This window comes from Peromyscus maniculatus, chromosome 1, assembly GCF_049852395.1.
Source record: "Peromyscus maniculatus bairdii isolate BWxNUB_F1_BW_parent chromosome 1, HU_Pman_BW_mat_3.1, whole genome shotgun sequence".
NCBI classification, from domain to species: Eukaryota; Metazoa; Chordata; class Mammalia; order Rodentia; family Cricetidae; genus Peromyscus; species Peromyscus maniculatus.
In genome coordinates, this window is record NC_134852.1 from 39,006,903 (window position 1) to 39,019,622 (window position 12,720).

The window sequence follows — 12,720 nt, forward strand, 5'->3', positions numbered from 1 at the left end:
AGTGAGAGTTATTGAGGAAGAGAACCCTCAATTGAGATTTCCTTAGGCAAGTCTGTGGGGATATTTTCTTGATTAATGATTGATGTGGGAGGGACCAGCTCATTATGGGCATTGCCACCCCTTGGCTGGTAGTCCTGGATGCTGTAATAACGCTCATTGGGTAAGCTAGTAAGCAGCATTTCTGCATGGTCTCTGCTTCAGTTCCTCCCTCCAGGTTCCTTCTTGGAGTTCCTTTTCTCTGGCTTCTTTCAATGATGCACTGTGAGCTGTAAGATGAAGTAAATCCCTTTCTCCCCAAGTTGCTGTGGTCATTGTCTTAGTTAGGGTAACTCTGGCTATGATGAAACATTGTGACCAAAAGCAGGTTGTGGAGGGAAGGGTTTATTTGGCTTACACTTCCATATCATAGTCCATCATTAAAGGAAGTCAGACCAGGAACATGGAAGATCCTCCTCTCAGATGGCATTAGCTTGAGTCAGATTGAGATAAAACTAGTCAACTTAATTGACCCCTTGTCTTGACACACAAACACATCAGTTTGAAGTTATAACTTTTCTTTCTTATTCATCCCCAAGATCTCACATGAACATTAATGTCACAATATAAAATATTCCAAGTTTTAAGAATGCCTTGGTTCTTTAAAACTTCAAAAAAGTTTTTCTCTTAGAATTTTTAGAATCCCAATTTTCTTTTAGAATCCAAATTCTTTGTAAAACTCCAGCATCTCTTTACAATTTTAAAGTCTCAACTGTGGGCTCCTGTAAAATAAAAAAATAATTATTACTCTTTTACTTTAAGAGAGAAGACCTAGGGCACAGTGACAACCTGGCCAAAGCCAACCAAACTAACTATGTAAATACCACAAGGTCCATTGTCTGGGATCTAATGATGGTCTTCTGGGGTTCTCCCAAAAGGCTTGTGTCACTTCTCTGGCTCTGCCATCTGCATCATACATAGCTTGTCTTCTAAGCTCAGGATAGCTCTATTGAACCACTGCTGCTGTTTTTGGTGGTGGTATCATGGTACTGATATCTAAAATACTGTTGTCTTCTGCTGCAAGTGGGCTGTGCTTTCTCCCATAGCTTCTCCTGGGCTCTCTTCATGGTACACGGCCTCAACTTTTCTCCATGACCCCTTCATGCCTTTAAAACCAGTACCTCCCAGGAGACTCTTACACTAACGTTTGGCTGCCAGCATGAGGTTCAACCTTGTTTGTCTCTAGAACACAGCTTCTGTGTGCTGACTCTGAGGAAACACTTACCCAGAGATTTCACCTCAATGGTGCAATCACTGATAATTTCTCAGCTCCAGATAACCAGCATCAATTCTTCTAGGAAAGTGAAAGTTTTACATTAGTGGTTCTGGTCTTTTGTTAATCATAGCTGATTCTTCAGTTCTAGCTGACCAGACATCACAGATTCTTCATACAAAGGAGCTGGAAAAGTCTTTATTTCCCTCTGAAACTTCACAAGCCAGGACTCCATTGTTTGTACTGCTCTCAACATTCTTATTTTCCAAGTTCCCATAGAACAGCCAACTGTGCCCTGAATATTTAAAGGCTTTTCTAGCCCAGAGTTCCAGAGTCACTCTACATTCCTTTCTAAAACAACAAGGTCATATCTATCACAGCAATACCCGCATGATCTTGGTACCAGTTTCTGTCTTCGTTACGGTTATGATTGTGATGCTGAACCATGACTAAAAGCAGGTCAGAGTGGAAAGGGATTATTTGGCTCACACTTCCACATCATAGTCCATCATTGTAGGAAGTCAGGGAAGGTCACAAAAGATGGAATTCACCAGGCGGTGGTAGTGCATGCCTTTAATCCCAGCACTCAGGAGGTAGATCAGCAGGAAGATCTCTGAGAGTTCAAGGCCAGCCTCGTCTACAAAGCAAGTACCAGGAAAGGCACAAATCTACACAGAGAAACCCTGTCTTGAAAAAAAAACAAAAAAACAAAAACAACAAACAAACAAAAAGATGGAATTCACCTGGCCAACACACACACACACACACACACACACACACACACACACACACACACACACAAATATGTTCAACCTCACTGGTTGTCAGGGAAGTCTAAATTAAGATTACATTGAGATTCTTTTCACTTGAGTTAGAATGACACTAATTAAGTCAAGAACTGTCAAACAGTGTCAAGAACAAAAAGTGAAGAAAAACATATGTCACTGATGAGGATATAAGCCATTACATCAGGTACAGGGGTTATAACACGCGCACATATCAGCACAATGGACACCGGTTGGAGGCATCATTCTGACCTCAGAACCCAGCATGTAGGCCCCAACACCTGCAGAAATGGGAACAAAGACCTAATCCATGAAAGACAAAGTCAATAGCTCCAGGATCCAGGAAAGCCCATCAATGTACTTCCCTTGCCTTTTTGTGGCTTCTGTAGTTCTGCTTCTTGCTAACTGTTCTTGCTCACTAAAGCATGTCAACCCAGGACATGGTTTTTGTGCTTAAAAGACCAGAGGCAGTGAGGCTCGAGGCTGCATGATTTGTGCAAGTCTCCCATGCAGCTGCTGGCCAGAAATACAGACTTTCTATTCAGCCATAAGAGTGTCCATGTATGCTCGTTTGTAGAATCACCACACAACAGAATCACAATGGAGGTTCTTAAAAAAATTAAAAACGAATCTTCCACATGACCCAGTTATACTGTTTCTGGGTATTTACCAGAAGGAGTTCAACTCATTATATTAGGGACATATCTGCACATCAATATTGATTACAGCAGAATTATACTAGCCAGGGTTCTCTAGAGGAACAGAACTGATAGAATCATTCAATCTATCCATCTCTCTATATATAGAAAGGGGATTTATTAGAGTGGCTTACAGGCCATGTTCTACTTAGTCCAACAATGCATATCTACCAACTGAAAGTCCAAGGTTGGAGTAGTTGTTCAGTCCATGAAGCTGGATATCTCAGCTGGTCTTCAGCATACTCTGGAATCCCAAAGAAGAAGTAAGATCTAATTCCAGTGAAGGAAGGCATGCTAGCAAGAGCAAGGGCAAGCAAGCAAAGAGCAAAGAGCTTCCTTCTTCCATGTGCTTTATATAGGCTGCCACCGGAAGGTGTGGCCCAAACTAAAGGCAGATCTTCCCATCTCAAAAGATATGGATTAAAGTTGGATATTTCTACTTCAGATGATTTAATAATTTTTTTAATAAAGAAAAATCCCTCACAGGTGTACACAGTCAACTAATTCCACATGTATTCAGGTTGACACCAAAATTAGGCTTTGCAACAGTCCACAGCAGCAACATTAGGGAAATAGCCTGAGTGTCAAAAACAGAGAAAGGTATAAAGAAAATGTGATGTATTAACACAGTGGAAAATTATTAATTCATAAAATGGATGAAACTATGCTTTGTGAAGGAAAAGAATTTGTGGAGATTATCATATAAATTAACCAGGCTCGGTAAACTGTCCATGTTTTCTTTCATATGTGGTTCTTAGATTATATTTATATAAATAAAATCCTATGTTTGTGTTTCAGGAGATTAGAGGCATAGCTCTGTAGCAGAAAAATGATGTCTCAGTGCTGTGGGGAGAGGTGAGAAATGGTCAGACTGTGGTCAAAGAGGAAGTGTGCTCGATACTCAGTCGGTGCTTCAAGACATACCATGTCCTGTGAATGAAAAACTCCAGGATAATAATTTTAATACAACTAGAGCATGTAATTGATTTGATATTTAAAAAGTATTTTGTGAGTTTTATTTTATATAAAATATGATATTGTACTTAGAAAATGTAAAAATTAAATTATCAAAGTTAAGATAAATATTGAATGACACCTTACTCACAGATGAAATAACAGACTTAGGACTTTTTAGGAGTTTTACTAAGTACTCAAATATATGTGAATATAGACATTTTGTATATCCATCTATATCTACATAGTCATCTGTATTACTACATTTGGTCCTATGTATCTATACATTTCATTTAAGTTGTTATACACCTTGTATACATGTGTATTGGTATTTATATCTCTTCTTATCCACATTGAAAAGCACTTTGCTCTGAAAACCTGCCCGGCTCTTACACTGCATAGCCATAATATCTGGAAATTTCCATGTCCTTCTCCCTCTGAAGGAAGAGCTGCGGTTTTCCCAGAGATGTGTACTTGGCGGCATTCTCTCTCTCCTGTTGAGCCCGCCTCTTCATGGCCTCCCTCTCTGGCCTCTGCTCTTCTGTGATGGGCTGTGAGATGACTGGCCCTGAAATGTGGACATTCCTCCATGGAATTGGTTGGTGGCTGAAGTCTTGCAGTAGATGTTGGATTTGAGGTTTGGGAGGTGATGGGGCCTTGTTCTTGTCAGCAGAGGCAAGCTCCCTCTGTAGTGAAGGGTGAGAGGATGCCCTGTAGGATACCGGCCTACAGACAGCTGGCTGAGGCCCATTGAAAGACTGGATGGGGTTGGTTATGTTATCTCGTGTGGCACTGGTAGCACTAGGCAGAACTGGCTTGTCAGAGGCCATCAAAGAAGTGCTGGCAGGAGCTGGTTTAGATGGCTTGAGTGTGGAAGACTGAGCTGAGTTAGAGTGAGGCCTTACCGGGTACACTGCAGGGGCCCTGTGTGAAGCCAGGGAGAGATTCTTTCTAGAAACCAGTCTGGCTTGAGGCGTGTCCAGGGCTGGAAAAGGCAGAGGTACTAACTTGACCTTGCCATGTGGGGGCAGCTCATACTGGGATGGAGATGGACGACACTCCCTGTGAGCATTGCTCTCGGGTCTCTGAGCATTGCTCGGGGTTTTACCAGGGCCTCGGCCATTACATGGCACATCCAGAAGTAATGTGGTGGCTGGGCCTGTCCTGGGATCTTTATTGCTGCTGAAGTTTAGCCGAGCCCAGGAGAAGGAGATGCCAGTTTTCTTCTCACTCTTCTTCCCCAGTGGGTGAAAGACTTGCACGGATTCTAGCATGTGCATGCCGAGGTGAGTTTGAGGCTTTTTAAAGCTGTTGTGGCTGAGCTCAGGTGGATTCCTCTTCCTCTGGTTCTTTGGCATGGTGGTATTTTCTTCTGCCTTGACTATGTTCCTTGACTGCTTAAGCTCCTATATTTTCTTGCACTTGTTTTCTCTGGATCTCTTGGTCTTGTCTTGCCCCTGAGCCCTAGCTCTGCTGAGCGTGCTGGGTGTGGCTTTCTGGGCTTTGCCCTCCAAGTGCTTAGGCATGTTGTCAATAGCCCCTTCACTGGACCCAGCACTGCCCACAGCCTCTTCTTCCTTCACCAGGTCCTGGAGCTGGATTCTGGCCTGAGGAGACCCATCTAGCATCTCAGAGGCTTTCTGGCCATTCTTTCTCACTTGGTCCATGGGTTCACTGATGTTGCTGGAGCTTTCCTGTACCTGATCCCTGCTGATGTCTTTGGATTGGGTTGCTGTGGGATCTTGGAATGGGTTCCTATCAGTGATTGAGTTGAAGAGTCGGGGAAGGTGAATATCTGCCACCAGTGTAGTCATGTCTGCAAAGTCCATGCTGGAGCCCATCACACTCTGCAGCATCCCAGGCTCATCCTGACCAAGGCTGCTGCTTCCCAAGGTGGCATTGTCAGGAGAAAGCTTCTGTTTTAGGCTCCCTAAATCAGTGTAGTTCAGGGCCTGCTGCATGTTGGCATGTGCTAAAGGGAGAAGTGATGGGTCTTGGTTTTCTTTTATGCCCTCGTAGGCATTCAGAGGAGTTGATAGATCATCTGTCATCAAATCCAAGTCGTTATTGTCTGTTTGTTCCAAGATTGGAGCAGGAGGCAAGGGCAGGAATTCTGAAGGACTGTCGCTGGGGCCAGTTAATGACCAGTCCCCATGGACAGGTGGTGACATCTGGACATCTTGCGTGCAGGCATTGCAGAGGTCTGGACTCTGCAGCAGATGAAGTGTCTGGCCTGAAGTTGTGAATTCCAGGGATATCTCCATTTTGACCACTGAAAAAGAGTCAGAGAAGAAGTGAGGTGCTCTTCACTTTTCAGTGCTCTTCAGTACTCAGACCCCTACAGCAGTGGGGAAGGCATTCCTATGAGCTCTGCTTGAGTAGCACAGCCAGCACCTCTGTTGGGAGACTTGTGACCACTCTCTTATTTCTGGTAATTATGTGATATCATGATTTCTCAGATGTTTGTGTTTTCCTCAGTGTTTGTGTGTCATGTGCATGCATAGCGATCATGGGGAGGTAACAGAATTCCCTTGGGGTGTGGTCCTCCCTTTCCTTTCCCTTTGTCTTTGAAAGAGTGACCCTCATTTCCGTGGAAATTTGCTATCAGGTAGGTTGTCTGGTCCACAATTTTCAAGAACTTACCCTGTCTTCCAACTCTTGGCGTTAATCAAATGTCCCCAGTTGCCTGACTTTCTAAATGGGTTCAGGTATCCAAACCCAGTTCCTCACTCCTGAAAGGCAATCTTTTCTACAACCCTGGATGTCCTCCAGCTCTGCATTTCACTATCTGTTATTAATGATTTGTCAATTGGTTTAAGAAAGTTAAGTCTTTAGCTTGGGTTCTCTTTGTAGTTTAGAACATATCCTACTGATCATGCATAGCCTTGGCTCACCTCTGAATAACCATAGCAATAGAAAAGGAGAGGGAGAGAGGGAGAGAAGGAGGGAGGGAGCAAGGGAGAGAGAGAGAGAGAGAGAGAGAGAGAGAGAGAGAGAGAGAGAGAGAGAGAGAGGAGAGAGAAAAGCTTTGCCCAACTTAGCAGTTGTACACTGGTATACTGGGTATACTGGACTCTTAATGCACTTATCCTTCTAAGAGTACGGCAGTGTCAGCCATTCTGGGAATCTGGGAGTAATACTTCCTCCAGGACAGATTTGGAGTTGCACTGCTCTACAGTCAGAATTCAACACACACAAAATAAAATGTTACCAAACAGAGAGGCCTTGGTGTTCTCTACAGCCTTGAGCAATAGATTAAAAAGGTAGTCATTATAGTGCATGGAACTGATTTGCTAGTTCAGCAGAGTGTGTCTGTGATGTGCTCCATAGACATGTCTTAATGGAGGATGGATGCCACTCATTGCCCTGCATTGTCAGTCATTACAGAGACTGAAGATGGGGATGGTGAGCCAGAACAAGGCTGAGCTCTCAGGACTCCCATTTTTCCTCCATGAGGACATCCACTCCTGAAAGTTTGAGCTGTGTCTGCTTTGAGTGCTGATCTCAGTCCTCCCTCCTGGCTCTACTCACCTTGAAGACTGGTGTCTGGCATGTCTTGAGCAGGTGTGACATTGTAGATGGCAGATGTGGAGAAGGGTGTTTGGACATTCATTGATTGAATCTCCTTTGGCATCATCACTATCTCTGGTTGCAGGGCAGAGGCCTGACCCCCAGAGGAGGACACAGAGCCACAGGTCTGTAGGCACTGCCTAAGTTCTCCAGGCATCAGAGGGCCCAGGCTATTGCGGTCATAGTAATAGAACTGTCCGCCTTCTTGGGAGGAAGGTGCCATACTGTATCCTTGATTTGGCAAATGTGGTGGTGTGGCCTGAACAAAGCTGGATAGGAGAAGACTATGACATTGGGATCTAAAATATTATCACCCTGGACTGTCCTAGAGAAGGAGGAGAATGTGGTATTGTGGTCAATGACAGTTACAGTAAAGTCCCGAGTGCAGTTTCCCTCCTGTTAGTTCTTCCCGTGGGATCCCATTGGAGAACTCCTGGATAGGAGAGTGCTGAGGCAGAGCTCTGGCCCTGGTCAGTCAGCACAGTCACCATGGTTATGCCAGCTGGTAGGTAGGGGTAGGCACTGTCCATGAGCTTCTGGCAACAAATGCTGGAGTCTGATGACAGGAGCCATGCTGCACTCACAGCTGGGGTGGAGACCCTGGAGAAGTTGCACACACTTCCTACTAAGGACGTGGCATTCCTCAGCTCCGGCACAGAGAGGTGCAAAGAAAGGTGCACTTTGGAAACTTTCTGTAGGAAGCAAGAGGAAAATGGGAAAAATGCTGAGAGCAAATTTGTGTGGCTTTCTGTGAGGAGCTTTGTTATCTACAGTTTGTAGTGTCTGAAAGAATCTGAGACCTATTTTCCCTCACATATTCCAAACAAATGGTTCAGAATGGTTCTTGGTAATGAATAGGATGACACTCATTTGATGAGCTGCCTCTTTTTCCTATATGGGCATAGATTTCCTAGTTGATCCACGTTGACTCTTGCTCTGACTAGAGAACAACCTTCTTTACTCTGCTTTGTCTTGTTCTGATTCCTGCTGTGGCACTGCCTCACATTTCTGTCCCAGAACAGAAGTGTTTAAAGTAGGAAACAGCTTCTCATGCCTGTGCCTTTGTCCTGTTCTATGCAGATCTTTCTCAGTGTAGACAGAGAGAGTCTCTACCTAGATCAGTCTGGCCTTTAAATCACACAGACTGGCCGGCCTCTACATACAAGTGCTGGCATTGTAGGTTCTTTCCATGTCCACCAGGCTTGGATCTTCTCTGAGCTTTCTTAATGAAATATTTTATCAGGAATTTCATAGATAAGATATGTATTTAGCTAAGAATCCCTTCATCATCTAGCTCCTCCTGTTCCCCACTACTTTTTATGTAAGTCATTACTTCTTATTTTTTATATAGCTCCTCCTGTTCCCCACTACTTTTTATGTAAGTCATTACTTCTTATTTTGTATATAAATTCAGCACAATCCAATATGACTACATGAATATAACCTGCTGATAACATTTCATGTTGACTCCTTATGTTTCAAGTGACAGTTTGGGATTTCTATTGGGTTCATCTCTGAATAAGATTGTTTCATAATTAAATTTGGTTAAATTGATTCTTCAATGAACACTTCTTAATTAAAAGTTGGTTACATTGATTCTTCAATGAACACTTCCACAGTAATTGTTAATTTCTAGTAACTCTACTAGTTGGGAATCCTTGTGAGAATCTGTGCACACACTGGTGTGTCAGTTCTTGTCCAGAGAACAACTGACTGTGCAGTAGCCAGCCTATGTTGATAACATTCAACTCTACCAAAAGATGAGGAGAATGCTGTGGAAGATGGGCTGGATAGAGTGTAAGAGCCAGGGACTAGAGCGGGACATTGTTTTCTATATGTGACAGGAAACCTTTACCTAGACTAATCTCAACAGTGTGGCTGCCTAATAATGGGTTGAGATATGAAAATGTCTTGTGCCTTTTTATTTACTCTGTGGTTATCTGTAACATTAGTTCCAAACTACCTTTGTGTACATCCAGGGTCATCACTGCAATTTGTATTTTTTACATCCATATTTTCTAATCCCAGTAAGAACCAAATCTAAATGTGACATTCAATTCTAGATATCTATCAGCATCATTAATATACCCATTACACAAAAATTTAAAAGTATAGTAATTATCAGGGAGAAGTGATCCCTTACTTTTTTAATATTTTAACATTTCTTACCTTACCTGTCATGGTCAGAGGGTGAGTATCTGCCATGCAAAGTACAATGGAGCAAGAGAATTGGTTGTCCTTGTCTGATCAGCTGACCCGAGTGGCAAGTGTGTCCAGTATCAGACAGCACTTACTGGTCATTGGTCACAGGTGACCTGTGATGATCTAAATTTGTTTACAGGAATTGTCATGGCAACCCAAAGAACCTACCAGTTGATTTTAGGTTTGGAGGGTGAATGATGTCATAAATGGGGCTGAAGCCAATGGGAAGGTCGGATTCTGAGCTAACAAATGGGATTGGTTGGAGAGGATGCCAGGAAACTAACAGGAGCCATGCAGGCTGAGGTGTGTGCTAGTGAGAGGAGACAATCCTGGCCTGGAATTTTCCCTTTCAGGAGGTATAGTCCAGGATATTGCCCGAGCTTCTTATAACGTTCATCGATGAAGCTGTGTCTGTTGTTCCTATGAGATGTCACCTTCCAGGAATGAGTGTGCTTTCAGCATACACTGTACATCCAGTCAGTCCCTTTGGACAGGAAGGAAGGAGATGTCGGCAAGGGAGGAGGGAACTCGGGTGAGAAACTGTATCAGTTGATCTGGTTTATGAGCCATCATCATCAGTCCATGACCCAAGGAAGAGATCAATTGGCTCCATTGTGACTGTGCTAAAGGACAGAGTTGAGTGTATTGAGAGCACTTTGGATGATGAACTCCAAGAATCTTCTCTTTGGGTTTCTTCTCCTAGATGCCTTCCTTAATCTGTGTGGCCCCAGGCAAGACTCACATCACTCTTCTCTGCTTTTCATCCCTTCTTGGTAGGGTTTGATTCTTGGACTAGGGTGAACCTGTATCATTAATATGGTGGGAAGTATCATGGTGAACTTCCAGAAGCAGCGGTCTTCTGGTCATCATGAAGATGCTTGTAATTGGATGCTGCTGGTTGTAGCAAGCACCTGAGGGGTAACCCCTGTTGTTTGGGTGCTCATCTTGTGTTTCACTCTGGTGTCAGACACATTGGCATTCTTTGTATCTTGCCTCCCTTCTTATAGTATGGAGGTTGTTAGTCATTGAGTCTGGCCACCTTCTCTCTTCATCCACAAGTATAATGAGTGTGACAGTTACTGAACCTTCTTCCTCCTGGCAACAGTCTCTGCAGAATCCTGGGCTCTAGCATTCTCTGCCATGCTTTTTTCTGAGAAAGCCTAATTAGAGTCTGGAGCACCTTGAACAGGAAGGCATTTGTTGTTATGTGGCAGTGGGTTACATGAAAATAAACAATGTAGGTGTTTTTGTAAGTGTGGCAGCTTGTTGGAAAGGGATCCTGACTGTTGGGAACCAAGGAATAGCACAAAATTGACATAAGCATAGCAGCTTACATCCCTGCTCTAGGGAAAGTTTTCCCCAATGAAACCACTTTGCTTTGTTAGGGGAAGGTTTCCCCAGGGAAAGTGTTAACACTTCTGCTCTGCTCTGCTACTGTGTGGCTAATGTTCCCCCTTTGCTCTGCTCCCTTCTGACAAAAGAAGGTCTGGCCCAAACCTCATTCAATAGATTTATTGGAGGGGAAGCACCCAGGAGGGTGGCTGCCTCTGCCAGGAAAAAAAAATGCAGTTACCAAATGAACCGGTACAGGGCTTATGTAGGGCTTCTCAGTTGAGTAGTTTTTCCAGGTTGAAGCATTGCAGGGTAAGAATTGCTCAGATTCCAATCCCTGAGTTTGGACAAATCCAAAGATTGGTTCAGTTATGTTCCGTAGGTTTTCCTGCTCAGGGATTGGTTGGATTTTGTGCTGAGTTTGTCAGGGGCTGAGTGTGTTTTTTTGATTCTTGTTTCAGGGCCAAAGTGTGTTTCTTTCACAGGCCCTTTTTACCTTTTTCACCCTGGTTTCAGAGGTAGGGAGGGTTTCTTTGGCTGGTTCTTTTATCCTACAATTTCACATTATATTTGAAAAAAGAACAACCCATTTCCCATCTCAGTGTATAACACAGACAGGAATATGATAATTTGTTTAAATATGGGTAAATCTTGTGTGTTTCCTCACTTTGGTTTAGGTTGTTATCATTCTCCTTGGTCACTCACTGTTGGGTTCATAGACTGTCTCATGGCATGGGTGTAGTGTGCATTTATATAGCTTTCTTATTCTAACTGCCTCAACAAGCACTACTATGACAGTGTCTGTCAGTCCTCATTGAAAATGACCCTGGAGCCTGTTTAGCCCTCCTCCTGCATTCACATGAGCTGTCAGCACTTTCCCTTGGGACCTCTTTTACACTGAGCTAGTGCTGTAGCTTGCAGCTACACGCCCAGCTCAGTAGAACTGTTCCTCCATGCAGATTGTTTCATGTTTTGTAGTGATTGGCAAAGCTCTGCAAAAAGATTATATTTTCTCATAGGCCTGTAGGCTGCCTTTGTCTTTCACCCTTCCAGTTTCCTTCCTGACTGACCACTTGTCAGATAATGTGACACATTCCAAGTGACAATGACTGAAATTTGGAAGGTTCATTAAGGCTCCTGGTTGTAGACCATTCTGAAAAAAAAAGTGTGTATTCTTGTAGCAGCATAGACCCAGGTGAGTAGAATATCACTGGGCCTGTGTTACTGAGAAGTCTTAGAGTGGAGCAAAGATGAGAGATCCATAGATAAGAGAGATGGATTGATAGATAGAGAGATAGATAGATAAGTCAATAGAGAGTTAGAACTGTGTTCTATGTTTAATTACCATTATTTCAGTGTTTTATATTTTTTTTAACATTTGCACATTATTTTTCATTCAGTGTCATAATGAACTTATTTTCTCTAACAACCTAGAGTGGTTTTAGTTTCAGAATCCTCTACTCCTTCTAATTCTTTTCCAAGTCCCCACTTTCAGTTCCTACTATCTTTCTGTTGCTCTTTAGAAAAGAAAAGGCTCTCAAGACGTAACACACAAATATGGTAAAATAAAACTTTGAGACAACATCTCCAGGAAAACGAATGTAAGTTAAATAATTTGAAAGATGGTATCCTGCATGGGTGAATAAATGGCACTCCTTGAAGACATATGCCTACTAAATGCTAACGGCTAAGATGGGCATTAAGCCTCAGAAGATGTTGGCCAAGAATGTCCTTATGACTTCCCAGAATATAGTAATGAAAACTATTTCATTACTGTTTAAATTATGAGCCAAATGTAGAATAGCACCAAACTGATTGAATAGCAGGCTATGAAGGAGTCAGATTAGCCGCAAGCTGATATCCCCTCCTGATAGCAGGCAGGATTTCATAGACCAAGCCAGGCTCTTCCATCATTTTGGGGGAGAATTGT

At 43.1% G+C, this 12,720-nt stretch overlaps 2 protein-coding genes across 2 annotated transcripts; both read right to left on the reverse strand.

Moving 5' to 3' along the window:
* Positions 1-3,857: 3,857 nt before the first annotated feature.
* Positions 3,858-5,044, reverse strand: LOC121826772 (uncharacterized protein C2orf78 homolog). Its single transcript, XM_076576976.1, has one exon. It carries the CDS (start codon positions 5,042-5,044, stop codon positions 4,076-4,078), a length of 969 nt encoding a protein of 322 aa, XP_076433091.1. The 3' UTR covers positions 3,858-4,075.
* On the reverse strand, positions 3,858-9,587 carry LOC143274320 (uncharacterized protein C2orf78 homolog). The gene is made up of 3 exons (XM_076576969.1): positions 9,431-9,587; positions 7,218-7,948; positions 3,858-5,958 (listed from the first exon to the last, which is right to left on the reverse strand). Exons 2-3 carry the CDS (start codon positions 7,477-7,479, stop codon positions 5,093-5,095), a joined length of 1,128 nt encoding a protein of 375 aa, XP_076433084.1. The 5' UTR covers positions 7,480-7,948; positions 9,431-9,587; the 3' UTR covers positions 3,858-5,092.
* Positions 9,588-12,720: the final 3,133 nt, after the last annotated feature.